Source organism: Pempheris klunzingeri, chromosome 18 (assembly GCF_042242105.1).
Source record: "Pempheris klunzingeri isolate RE-2024b chromosome 18, fPemKlu1.hap1, whole genome shotgun sequence".
In the NCBI taxonomy this organism is placed as follows: Eukaryota; Metazoa; Chordata; class Actinopteri; order Acropomatiformes; family Pempheridae; genus Pempheris; species Pempheris klunzingeri.
In genome coordinates, this window is record NC_092029.1 from 10,971,485 (window position 1) to 10,985,092 (window position 13,608).

At 41.6% G+C, this 13,608-nt stretch overlaps 1 protein-coding gene across 1 annotated transcript; it reads left to right on the forward strand.

The window, feature by feature from the left end:
* The first annotated feature begins 7,594 nt into the window (after nucleotides 1–7,594).
* LOC139218107 (angiopoietin-related protein 7) lies at nucleotides 7,595–13,427 on the forward strand. The gene is made up of 8 exons (XM_070849654.1): nucleotides 7,595–7,744; nucleotides 9,163–9,378; nucleotides 11,084–11,203; nucleotides 11,306–11,420; nucleotides 11,547–11,684; nucleotides 11,885–12,101; nucleotides 12,187–12,382; nucleotides 12,458–13,427. Exons 1-8 carry the CDS (start codon nucleotides 7,595–7,597, stop codon nucleotides 12,602–12,604), a joined length of 1,299 nt encoding a protein of 432 aa, XP_070705755.1. The 3' UTR covers nucleotides 12,605–13,427.
* The last annotated feature ends 181 nt before the right edge of the window (nucleotides 13,428–13,608 follow it).

Sequence of the window (13,608 nt, forward strand, 5' to 3'; positions counted from 1 at the left end):
TCAGGGTTTACTACTGTGGTGTTCAAAGAAGAGTATTGAATTGATTGAAAACATTGATCGTCTCCTATCCCTCCGTGCTCTTCCTCTCGCCTCTCTTTCTCCACCCTCAGAGGACCTGTGTGTGTGTTGGTGTGACTAAGGCGGCCTCATCTTTTTTTCCACTGTCATTCAGGCAGCGGAAGAGTCAGTATGGATAATGAAATTGACGGAAAACCACAGTCCCTTTTTACGTCATCAGCAGGGAGAGAAGAAGAGACTCCACATTCATAAAACATTCATTCAGCACTTCATTCTGCTGGAGAATAGCCACATGCTGTGAATAAGGATGTCAGATACAGTACGCCTTACTGTGTGTGCAGGTTGGAACATGTTGGGGTCAGCAGGAGAGGCCTCAAATATTCACGCAGAGGAAAATATTGAGAGTTTAGCCGAATTAACGGACACAATGATGAGAGGTAACAACATTTTACAACAAACGGTCACTAATGTGTTGTGACTCACCAGTTTGATCACTGCTGCTAAAACATTAAGGAGCCGGAGGCCCCACATAACCTTTACAATGATCAATATTACCATCTGTCTTATATTCATACAAAGTGTGTTACTGTTTTTGAGTCTTGCAGGCAGAATTTGTGTGCACACGGGTGCATTTGTGTGTGTGCTGTTGCTCCTTTCTAGTTGTTAGATCTCTGACTGCCCCCATGCTACATCTGGCCAGGGGGAATATGGACACAGGGTCATCAAGTGGAGGAAGAAAACAACTGTTCTATTGAATCAGTAGCCCTCACCTAGTTTTAAATTATAGCTTAAAAATAGCAGGAGGTAAAAATAACCCATTTCTAAGAATCGGAGAACAAGTTGTGATTATTCAGTATTCCACTGGTGCTCCATTTCTAGCTACGCAAACGTCGTGGCTATATGGAGGGCAACGGCCATCTGTCGGTCCGTCAGTCCACCACTTTGGTCCAGACTGAAATATCTTAATAACTACTACTGAACAGAAAGTTAAAAAAAAAGCAGTAGAAAGAGAAAAGAAGTACATTTCATTCATTCATTCGTGGTCTCCAAGGATGGACTAGCTTTGGAGAGTTTTCTTATAGCTCCACCATGAGGTTCACACAACAAGGGCTGCACAGAAACTATATGATGATCAACATCTGGAATATAGATGGAAAAAAAATCTGCTCTCGCATTCACTGAATACAAGGATAAAATGAGATTTAGCGATTAGTTACTCTGAAGTTATACTAAATACTGTAGTTTTCTTGATGAAAACGTGGACTTCAATTCCATTCTGAAAGCAGACACTAATCATTTTGACATTTGAAATCTATTCACTTCACAGCAGTAAATTCTGATGATCTGTAATGGAGATATGTGGTTGATGGCAGTTTGGTGATGTTTGACAGCAAGCTAGCTCAGACTGGCAGTCAAATAATGAGCACTCACCTCTTCCTGGTTGTCTATTCAGCAGGGGGCGGAGGCAAAAGGCTGAGGTGTGTCCAAGCACCTGTTTAAGAGCTCCAGGAGCAAACCATGACAACGACGAGGGGGATTAGAAGCAAAAAGGCTCATATATGTGATGATTTGAGAGCATGTGTTATTGGTTTATGGTAGGGATGTGTATTTATGCAAATATGTATAGTTCATTCTTTATATTCTATCTTATGTCGTGTTATGCATATATTTAATGTGGCATCCTGGTTGTAGTCCCCCCTAAGTGGTTTTGCCTGCCTCATTACCTGCAGTGGGTGGTTATATAAGGCAGCTAGATGCTTTTAGTGTGTGGATGGAAAACAATGAAAGGACACAGTGGTCTGTTGCATTTTACCTCAGTCTCATCTCTCTCTGAGTGGAATTTAAAGGTACCGCTGGTCAATCCAACACGATCTCTATCTATTATTTACTATTTTATCATTGTTTTTTCATTTTTGGTCTGGGTTATTTGTTCTCTCAAAGAGATTTCAAGAGTGCTCATCAAAATGATAACATAAGAATTTGGTTTTAATGCCAACAATAACACTCATGGACAACCTTGAGGACCTGGGTCCTATTGCAGGGATTTGATTTGATTTTCCTGTTATATTTTACAACGGGAATATTTTCCTGTTGAGTGGTTGAATCTCTCTGTTAAATAGATTCTGCCCATTCACCATCCATTCATGGAGGGATTGTGTCTGTTCTGAATTTCACCCATGTTTATCTGTACTTGGTGTACTCATTCAGGCTGTGGATCAGAAAGAAGCTGTATTCCATAATAAGGCATGATAATGACAGGGTGAGTGCACATGTATGCTTATAGTTAAACTGACCGTTTTGATGTAAGCCAGTGTTGCTTGTCCAGCTAAGACACATTTTGTCAGTCGCTTATTTCCATGGCACCACTGGCGTGCATCTGACTTACACAGCCAGAAACACACTCCCTGTTGGTCTGTCAGTTTAGGATGAGCTCTGCTGTATGTGTGAAATTGTGTTTCTGTCCTGTGAAGCTGGAGTTGAGCCACGCGTGTCCTCTGGAGACACAAAACAGCACAACTAGAGGGGATGAGGGGAAGGAGGGGTGCTGCAGGAAGGAGCTCTGCTGGATTTGTGATGTCTCTGCCAGCTTGGTCTAAAACTCGACAAACCTGCTTTAACTCCAAGATGTCTGGCTGATACCAAATTAGTTATATGTATGGTGTGTGTCAATATTTTCATGTTAACAGTGAATTAAATGACAATATATTGTATGCAATGTATGAGGGGCTACTCATAGTGGTATAGTTTTGGTTTTGATTCACTCTCACTGCATCATTTAGCTCTAAAATATCTAAAAAAAAACTGACTGTAAGCCATGTGCCCAGTGCCAAATGCTATATATTTCTCTCAGCAGTTGGTGGGGACCAAAATTAGAGCATAAAAGGTGAACATTGAACCAGACGGCTAGTGTCACAAATCAAAATGAATGTTGTTGCTGCTCTGGATCTACTGGATGTAGTAATAAATATGCTTTTATATTTATGCTTCATAAGGTAGACCTATGTCACTTTTGTGTTTACATCTTATTTACACTCTCCCAAGCTGCAATAGAATAATTCAAGTTTAAATTTGCAGTGATCAAAAAAATTAATTAACAAGAATGGTTGACATAATTGTCACACATGTGACCAATGTGAAATGAAATTTTTTTTTTTTTCTACTCTTAGAAAATGTTTATTTACAAGATGCTGGAAGTGTTTTGATCTTGATACTTTTTTTTTTAAATGTCTAGACTGATTATAGCTGGTAATGAGTTCAACATAGTGCATCCTGCAGAATACTCATCTTAAATCTTCTTAAATTAAGACATGAGCCAACCTAGTCTTCCACGTTGCAGTGTGGAGGAGTAAACGTTAAGTTGTCCCTCAGGCAAGGCAGTGAGACGGAGGCAGTGGTGTGCTTGATGAATCTGCCAACGCGCCTGTGACATGGCAAATGAGAGCAGGTGATGTTTCTGAAATGAACTGGAATTAGTTCCTGCTGCAGAGGAAGGTGAAGCCCCAAGGTTTTTCTCATTGATAATTCAGAAAGGCATAGGAGGAGAACATGATTTTAAGGATATCATGGATGCATTATGATTAAATGACCTCTATTACCTTTTAAAATGAAAATGACATTCCTACGTTCAATGGGCGAGGTGAAACCAAATGTTGCACTTTAAGGTCGGTTAGAAAAATGGCAGATCATGGCTCTCTTGACTCGTTCTTTTGCTGTATGTGACCTCCTTCAATTTGTCAAGACGGCGTCTGAGGCTGTTTTCATCAAAGACAGTAACCGCCTGTGTTAACCTGAGCCACCTCTGCTGCCTGTTTACTGTACTTACTTTAGTCAAGACTTGTGTGTATCTGCAGTGCATTCAGGTAAGCCCGTTAACATGATGCATGATACCAAGGGGAGTGCAGTGACGGCTAGAACGGATTAAGTCTAGTGTCTCCTCAAATTTATTACAACCTTGAAGTGTGTGTGTGCGTAAGAGAGTCTATTAGAGAAATCTGATGGATATGGCTGCATCACAATGAGTAACTGCCCATTGTAATGCTTATGCTTCAGATAAATATCCATCCAGAGAATGGTTCAATAGACAGGTGATGCATACTGATTGATACTGACTGATTGATACTCGCAAAACCATTTAACTGGGAAGTAATAGATTAAGTTTGCAGATCCCTTTTGATGGTGGCTCTTGGAAACAATGAATCATCTATAAATAATCATCGTTTTTTTCTTTATAATTAAGCAGATGTAAAACATTTTGATTGAAGGGAATTCTGCCACTGATCAGAGAATCTGTCTGGTCAAACGTATGGCCTGTACGCATGGGTGCCTGGTTATTGTTAAAGGTAGGGTTGCATGACCAGTTAAGCTGCTCTCGAAGTGTACATAATGCATATATTTCATTGTTTGCCATGACAAATTGCAAAGCTATTTAACACATCTGGACATTCAGTGCCAGTCAAAAGTTTGGACACACCTTTTTGTGTCTCACGTTTTTCTTTATTTTTATTATTTTCTACATTGTAGATTGATATTGAAGACATGAAGACTATGAAGTATGAAGGAACGTATATGGACATATGTCGTAAACTCCCCCAAGTATTATAGTGGGGGTGTAGCTGCTCAGCCTGCTCCATTGCTCAGGTGCCTTGATTACAATATAGACCACAGATTACCACAAATACCATAGAATACCATAGAATACCATAGGTTGCCATGTATGTTCAGCACCTTTGAATCACATAATTGACAAAAGCACCCCCTCTCTCCGTTGCTAATGAGGACCCTGTCTTGTTGTTTCTTTCAAGAAACTTGTCAGCCTCTCAACTCAGCTCTGAATATCGAATCTATTATTCACTGACACCAGCGTAAAGTGAACCAGCAGTTTTATTTCTGGAATGAAACTGCTGGGAAGAGTTCATTTTGTGTTTATAGAAAGAAAGAAGTTCATTCTGAAACCCCTCAGGTTTTAGGTGTCAAGTATCATCATACAGATAAGTTATACAGAGTACATACAATGTATGCAAAATTAACTTATTGGTAATTTTACAGGTCTGTAATTTCATTTCTGTTGTGGATGCCACATAAACCATGAATGTGAAGAGACAACTTAAGACTGTCTGCAAATAAAGGAATTCCTTTGAAGATATGCACTCATACAAATAGGCGACAAATGAAAGGAAAAACCAAACACTTGGGCTGCCACAAGCTGCAAGAACAGATATTGCTCTTTGGGAGAGATTCTCAGGAACAATACTGGCAGGATGAAACGCCCTTCTTCCCTATAAGATACTCCTTTATTAGAGGTTCCATGGAGAGTGTTGTCTAACACAGCAGTCTAAAATCTCCCTTAGGTGTTCAGTAGGGCTGAGATATAACTGCAGACGTCATAATTACGATTCACATAATACTAAATAAACCATTCAGTAGCCCTCACTGTGACCTATATGGAAGCATCCACATTTGCTGTTTTTTTTTCACCCATTTATCTCATTTCTAATATCTATTTTCTGTGAGAGATAACAACAATTCCACAAAGAAAGAAATTCTTGCCAAAGAAAGCTTTAAATTCTGTTTTCACAAAATCAATATTCTGTTCAGAGGTTTGTGTGAAATGTAGAGTTGCATCAAAGGAGTAACATGCTACTGTGTGAGTGAGACAGTTCATTGGGTTTGTGTGATTATTCTCATCTTTTTCTCTCTAGTACAAACACACATGCTACTACCACCACTACTAGTAATACTACTACTACCACTACTACTAATGCTACTACTACCACTACTACTAATGCTACTACTACCACTACTACTATTTCTCGTTTGTATTTTGTCTCTGGGGCACTTCACTGGGGATGCTTGTTATCACCACAGTCAAGACCGGCAGGTATTTACTGTAAGTTGTTACATGGTGCCCCCATGTGGCCTCAAGCACACAGTTTCTCTCACTCTCAGCAGGCACCATCGGGTATAACAGTAAAACTTTTCTTATGGGAGACATTTTGCATTCCTTAGAGTTTAGATGTGAATTATTCTGTGCATTACATTTTCAACGCATGGACAAGTCTAATGTGCAGAATCCTTTGAAAATAGCAGGCGGGTGGCTGCATAAGTTTTCCCTGCAGGGCCTCTTTAAGAACAGTGAGAGAGAGAGGTTCCAGATATAGTCCAGTTACAATAGAGACTGGTTTAGGAGATGTTTTTGCATTTTATAACAATGTATTGAATAGCTGTTACATTATAGTTCCATAAAAAGAAATAAGTGGGCTTCCAGTAGCATTTAGTTTTTACTGATAACAAGGAGACCGTGCATGCTGAGCCACATTTGAGGGCATAAAGATGTAAAGAGCAGCTTGACTGCAGTAAGAGGATCAGCACCCCTCACACTCCCACTTACATCAGCCTTCATTGCCACTAGCTTTGAGCAGGATTATTGTGCCTGTAGGTGATGCTTATTTACTGTAGACGCTGATGTATGTTGGCGTTTTGCTGGTGCATATATGTGCACGTAACTTCCCCTGCAATTCTTTCTCTGTTAAAGTTTAAACGAAATATGAAAATTTGATTCTCCCTACAACTGGGTTCCTTCTATTTCTATTATTCGTCTACTGCATCTTCAGTTTATTCCTCACAATAGTCAGTAAAATCCCAAAAACTTCAGAACCATGACATACAGTTCAGTGTGTACTGCCACAGCATTTGATGTAATGAGTAAAGACAGCCAAGTAAGCTGCGTGGTTTAATAGTAAAACCAAGAAAGAAATGGGTATTTCTATACAATTAAAAGTACATTTTTCCTCTCTACCAATAATTTAATTATCACTTCCCTGTTTGTCTGCCTCCCTCCATCCCTCTGTCGCTGTGAATCCTCTTAGAGGTGGATTATGGGACTAAGATGTCTGCACTGAGACGGAGAGAGAGGGAGAGACGGAGGATGAACATGAGGCACACAGAGTGCGAGAGAAAGCGATACAGGAGGGGAAGAGGAGAGGGAGAAGAAGAAAATGGAGAGAACCCCTCGGCCTGAAATGTGCCAGACATGGGGTAGAGGGTGGCCTGTGACTGGGGTGAGTACACCACCATTTCTACAAATGCTACAAGAGGACAGTTTATATTCCCTCATCGTAACTAAAACAAATGTATTAGCTGTAAAGGACAATGCAACATTTTGCCATGTTGTCTGTGCTTGTATGTGTGTTTGTAAGTGAGACTTTAGAAAGTAAGAGAACGTGAAGACCTAATTAAGCTTAATTAAAGTCAAAACCTCAGTTTGGCTTTAAGAGCAGGTGACGCGAGGAGAGCAAACCGCAGTAATGTGATCGACTGAGGAGATCACGTTCCCCTTAATTAATCTCACTTCCCTACGTTTATGTCCTATTAGTTGTACTGAGACTAATTTGTGAGATATAGGGAGGGAACATGGCTTTGTGAGCTAAAAGGTCTCTTATTGCATTAGACAATAAGCGTTTTTTTTTTTTATCCCTGCAGGGAGAGCCAGCAGAGCCTCACATGGTGAAGCACGCACTCCTGTGTCCCAGCCCTGCTTTCACTGACGAGGCAGGAACAGACTAACTGGGCGGCCGCAATGTCTCTCCTGTCCTTAACCAACCCTCCTGGCTGGAGCGTGTGCTCTGCTCTCTGCTTCCTCATCGTCTTGCTTCCAGAGGCCAAAGCAGACAATCTGAACACTACCACCACAGGCGGGGGATCCCAGTGTGGGGAGTACACTAACCAGGTGATCACTGAAAACATCCTCAACACAAACCAAAGTGATGCTCTGTTGTTACTGCTCTCTGTCCTGAGATGTGTCAGCAATAAGAGAAATGTTTCATTTCCAACTGCCTGCCCACTACTGGAAAACTAACTTCATGAATATAATGCAGTCCCAGAGATACATGATTAAATATGCAATACAGCAGTGGTGGAAGAAGTACTGAACTGATCCCGTACTGAAGTAAAAGTACCAATACAGCAATCTAAAAAAAACATTACTAGTAAAAGGCCTGCACTCAAAATCCTACTTGACTAAAAGTACAAAAGTAGCATCAGCAAAATGCTACTTTCCACCACTCCAAGACAGAAGCAGGCCTATAACTAGGCAACTATTACACAGTACATACCATAGAAAATGCACATGATTGTAACATTTGGAGTAAATTTAGATAAAGTGTATAGCTAAAGTTAAGGCTTTCTTCAAATAATAATAATAACTTTATGTATGTAGCATCGTTCAAAAACTATAGCTACAAAGTGCTTTACAATACAAAAACACTACACAGATTATAAAATGTAAATAATATCCAAAAATTCTTAATGAAAAATGTTAAAAGTACAACAAATACCAGCAGTTAAGAAAAAGCCATTTGACAAAAGTGAGTCCTAAGAAGAGATTTAACACAGGATACTGAGCAGTACAGGTCCGGTGCCACCTTTAGCGACAATCAGTAGGTCCCTGCTGGAGGATCTCAGGCATCGATCAGGCTCACGGGGAGTCAGCAGATCACAGATAAAGACAAGAGCCTGACCATTCAAGGCTTAAAACACAAGCAGTAAAATCTTAAAATCAGTTCTCAAGGCTCACAGGTAGCCAGTGAAGGGCAGCCAAGATAATGTGTAGTGCGGCCATTATTATATTAAAGCCTTTTTTAAGTCTGCAAAGGAAATGAATGACCTGATCTTGGTTAGCTGTCTCAGCTGGGCAAAGTGGGACTGCACCTCTTCAGTCAACTGAGCATCAAAAGACAAGTCTGAGCCAAAGATAACACCCAGGTTGCGGGCCTCATTCCTACCATTAGCAGATAAGGCACCAAGACTAGAGGAGAGGGTGTTAACAATGCTTGTGCTGGGGCCATGGGGGGTAATTATAATCATTTCTGATTTGTCATTCAACGGCAACAGCCAATTTCTAATGTCAGTAAGGCAGTCACTGTTGTTTTTTCGGCGTATGCCAGCTGTAAAGGGAAGACATCAGCTGTTGGCTGTTTTATATTGGACATGACATTGAGAAGAAATCCCAGTGTGGTGCTATTAAACTTTGAATCTAACAGAATTTTTAGATTTACCATATAAAAAAACCACAGTCACAGCCATTTGAGGTTGTAGTTGTATACTGTCACTGATGGACATTTCCATAAATTCTCCTCCATCTAACAGGTGATGGAGGATGGGATGTGTCGCCTGGTGGCCACGCTGCCTCAGCTGGACGAACAGAAATGCCCGGATATGTTCCGCTGCACAGATGAGGTTTCCTACTGGCTGCACGAGAACGAGGAGAGGAAACAGCAGATTGTGGCGATGAAGGAGACCATCTCCGAGCTGCAGGAGGAGCTGAGGAACCACCGGCACCGCCTCAAAGTCCTCGAGCTGCAGGTGAGATTTCCATGTGGACTTAGCAGACCTGGGTCAAATATCAGCAACAATCCTGTCAACTGCTTTGAGTGCTCGTTTTACCTGGAGCTCACAGCACGTTGTGACAATGTGACCGCTTCGTATTAAAGACAACACATGTAACAGAAGTCACTTTTTTGTTCATGTGGAAAGTTAACCTGTTCTTCTGTCCGTGTGGCATTATGTATAATTTATTAGAACCAGGCAAAATCTCTACGCCTATTTTGGTTTTATGAAAGAAAAGTTTAGACAAAACATATATTTTTGATCAAAGTTTTGTGTGTGGTTTGATTTTATATCTGGTTTCTGTGTTCATTTGAAAGAGAGGGGTTAACTTTCCTAAACTTGCTCTCTGTATACTCTGACTGGCTGTTAAAGATCGTGGTTTGCAGTTTGGCGGATTAAAAATACTCTCCTGTGCTGTCACAGTGCTGAGTTATGTACAGCTCTGCGCTCTAACCTGGTGCCTGGTCATCAAGCTGGCTTCCTCACAGCATGTCCTTGACCTTCGTCACTAACAGGATTAGCCTCCTATACTCTTCCACGTGCTGCCTCCTGCGTCTCAGACAGTGAGCCTATACAAACTTCTCACAGCGGGACCGGTCAGCGGTCAAAGGTGGATGGTGGAAAGCGCTTGTGTGTTGAGAGTCTCGACCGTAAGAACAAGGCGGAGGAAAAGGGCAGGGGCAGGGGCAGGGGCAGGGCAGGGCCGGCTCCAGGGTTTGTGGTAATGGGAGTTAGGGTTAGAAGTTAGTGTTATCCTCCATATCCAGTCTATTTACAGACCACATACTGAAGTGTCGTTAAGTTTTAAATGAGCGGACTCGTCCCTTTTTGTGCCGAGAGCACTGGGAAGTGTTGCATGTTAGAGTTTTAATGTGGTGCACAGAGACACTAATGGCTGTTAAAATAAAGGTGACAAAGATCACTTACACCAGTGGATCCCATGTGGGTGCCACCCCAGCCAGGGGGCTCCTCGAGTACGCGCCTAGGGGGCCAGAAGATTTGTTCATTTTCATTTTTATGTGCATAAGCACATGTCAAAATGACAAATATACAATACAATTTACACTTTCAAACATCTCAAAACAGAGGAAACAAGTTCTAAACTTCCAGCCTCACTAAAAGCCCAATATGCCATTTAACAGATTAGTTACAGAGTTATTCAGTTACAGTTTAATCATTGTTTAGTTTGAGTTCAATATTATCTGCTAATCTGCACAGCAACATAGCAAAACCTGCTACTCTTTTAAATAACAGAGAATGTGCCTGTGTTAATGACTTAAACTGATGATAGTTGTTAATGTATTAAAATTCTTCTAACATATCTATCATGCTATTTATAGCTGAAAAAACTGCATGTGTGTGCATGTTGTGCAGACATGAAGTGTGTGGACATGGAGTTGCCATGAAAAAGCGTTGTTTTAAATCAGTATTTTACTAAGTTGTTACTCAGTTTAATTAGATGAAAAGTACTCTACTTAAAAAAAACAGATACAATTTGTGCTTTTGTAATATTCGGAGATAAAGCCTATTTAAATCAGGACAATGTTTTCCACCAGAGGGCTAGAGTTTGTTTTTAAATAGTTTTCTTTAGTTTTTAATAGTTTTCTTGCATTTCTTACACAGGTCTTAGTTATTGTCTATGTTTGTGTGTGATTGAATATTTACGTATGTGTGGTGTCAGAGTGAAGAGAGGAACCACTTGAATAGCTCTGTGGAGCAGCGTTTTCACGAACTGGAGGTTCACTATGTTGAAGCCACCACCCTGCTGCACCTACAGGGCACTCTGATCCTTGACCTGCAGGTATACATATCACAAGCAGTACTATTTCACTCTCAGAGTTTTAAAAATGCTTGAAGGAACAAAAACGAATGTGAACTGGGCGGTTTTTGATTTTCTGTCTAGAGCAAACTCCTTAATCTGACGCTCTTGGTGGATAAACTAAAAAGAAGTCCTGGGTGCTTGATCAACGTCGTCCGTCCCAACTCACTGATGAGTGCCCAAGAAGCTCTGCACCCAGGTAGGCACCCTCAGAACCACTCAGTACATGCAGTCCGAAATGTTATGATCTCCCAGCAGAGGGCGCCAAACCCCCCCCTTGTCGATTTACTCCCACTCAACCATGTCACACCTTTTCCTCTCTCAGAGATTCAGCATGTGAGGAACTGCCCCATAGACTGTGCTTCCATCTACTACAATGGAGTGAAGAGATCAGGTCTCTACACAGTGGTGCCATCTCTGGCCGGTGTGCCTGTGGAGGTCTACTGTGATATGGACACAGATGGTGAGTCGCATGCAATCACACAGCTGGCTTAGCTGTGGCTATATTTCAACTGAATTTCAATCCATTTCTTGGCAAGCACTTACTCTGGGTACCAAATCAAGGTCTCCTGTGATGCAGTTGATCAAGGCACAAGTATGATAACCCGCGGTAGACACGGTATGTGCTTTCCCTGTCAGTGCAGTGCTCTCTTTTTGCCTCAGGTGGTGGCTGGACTGTGATCCAGAGGCGTGTGGACGGCTCAGTGAGCTTTGACCGCAGCTGGAGGGACTACAAGAACGGTTTCGGCGACCTGCGCTCAGATTTCTGGCTGGGCAACGACCACATACATGACCTGAGTACCCAGAGAGACTACAGCCTCCGCATCGACCTGGAGGACTGGAGCAGTAACCACAAACATGCCCTCTACCAGAGCTTCAGGTCAGTGTCATGCATAAGTACGCAGAAAGCTGCTTCAAAACATGCTTCTCTTCCACAATTTCCCACTGCTTGTGTTTGTGTGCAGTGTGGAAGATGAGGAGCATCAGTACCGTCTCCATGTGTCAGGCTTCAGTGGGACAGTGCAGGACTCTTTCAGCTGGTACCACGACAAGCAGGGCTTCAGCACCCCCGACAGCGGCAATATCTGTGCTGAGATCTCCCACGGTGGTTGGTGGTACAACCAGTGCTTCTACGCCAACCTTAATGGAGTCTACTACAGGGTAAGTGTACAGAGATAGCCCCTCATTATACACTTTTAAAGCAATCAGAGTGTCTACTACTTCCCAATCCTGCAGGGAGGCCACTACACCCCTAAGAGCCGGGGGCCGCTGGGTCCTGACGGGATCGTTTGGTATTCCTGGAGGGACTCTGACTATTACTCCCTGCGTAAAGTCAGCATGAAGATCCGACCTCGCAGCTTCCGAAGCCGTTTGTCACCCTGACCAGCTGTCACCATGACAACAGTTAGGACACAGGAACAATAACATGACAATAGGGAGGACATGGACACCCCACTGGGACACCATAGTGATAGTGACATCCAGTGATCTTTTTATTTCCAATGAAGGAAGTGAATGTCATACGTCAAAAACAGTGTTTGTAGTGAGTGACCTCTGGAATCTCTTCTGCTATTTTTGAACCACAAACAAATACCACTGGTACACTCAATATTCTCAAAACTTTGGACTCATTTTCTGCTGCGTATTTTTGAAAACGCAAACGTTGTACTGTAGAGTTCTTTTTGGGGGATGGACATTTTCCATTCAGTCACAGGAAGGGAGTTTTTCCATATTTTCTACTTCTATTTTGTACTTCTAGTTTGATACTTTGACACATTGTTAGCAACCAAGCCAAAAAAAAAAAGGTATGACATTGACAGAACAGTGAGGGGGCTCACAGTTTTTACCGGCCGCTGAGGAGGCAGATCATGTGACACAGTTTATTGAATGCTCTACATATGGTGTGTGTGTATTGCATATTTATGATTGCACTATTATCTAATTTTTTTTTCATGTTTCAGACAACTATGATTTTAATCCATTATGTAAGCTGTTATTGAAATATAATGGGGTTTAATATTATTACTCCAAGTCAGGACATAAAAGCACTGAATAATATTAGATATGATAACCCCGCCCCTTTGATTTCATGAGTGCAACTCACTCACAGAATAGGGTCAAGCAGAGAAGTTTGTGCTATTTGAGGTCTATGTGTACATACATACTGTATGGATTTTACAATAAACACTATATACGAAATGTGGCACGAAGGACACTATTTTATATAAATGATGGTTCAAATTGTGCAAGAGCATTCGGTTGAAACTCTTATCATGCACTAAACACGCTTCTGTTTATCTGTTGCATCCAGAGGGTGTTACTTACATTCAAATGACTTCACGCATGGGCCTCCACAGACCTTTAGTCCATTGGCAGGTTTATGTCAA

Coding starts and splice junctions, on each gene's coding strand:
- LOC139218107 (XM_070849654.1), top strand. CDS start 7,595: ATGTCTCTCCTGTCCTTAACCAACCCTCCTGGCTGGAGCGTGTGCTCT. Junction 11,204..11,305: donor CTCTGATCCTTGACCTGCAG/GTATACATATCA, acceptor TTTTCTGTCTAG/AGCAAACTCCTTAATCTGAC. Junction 12,102..12,186: donor GCCCTCTACCAGAGCTTCAG/GTCAGTGTCATG, acceptor GTTTGTGTGCAG/TGTGGAAGATGAGGAGCATC.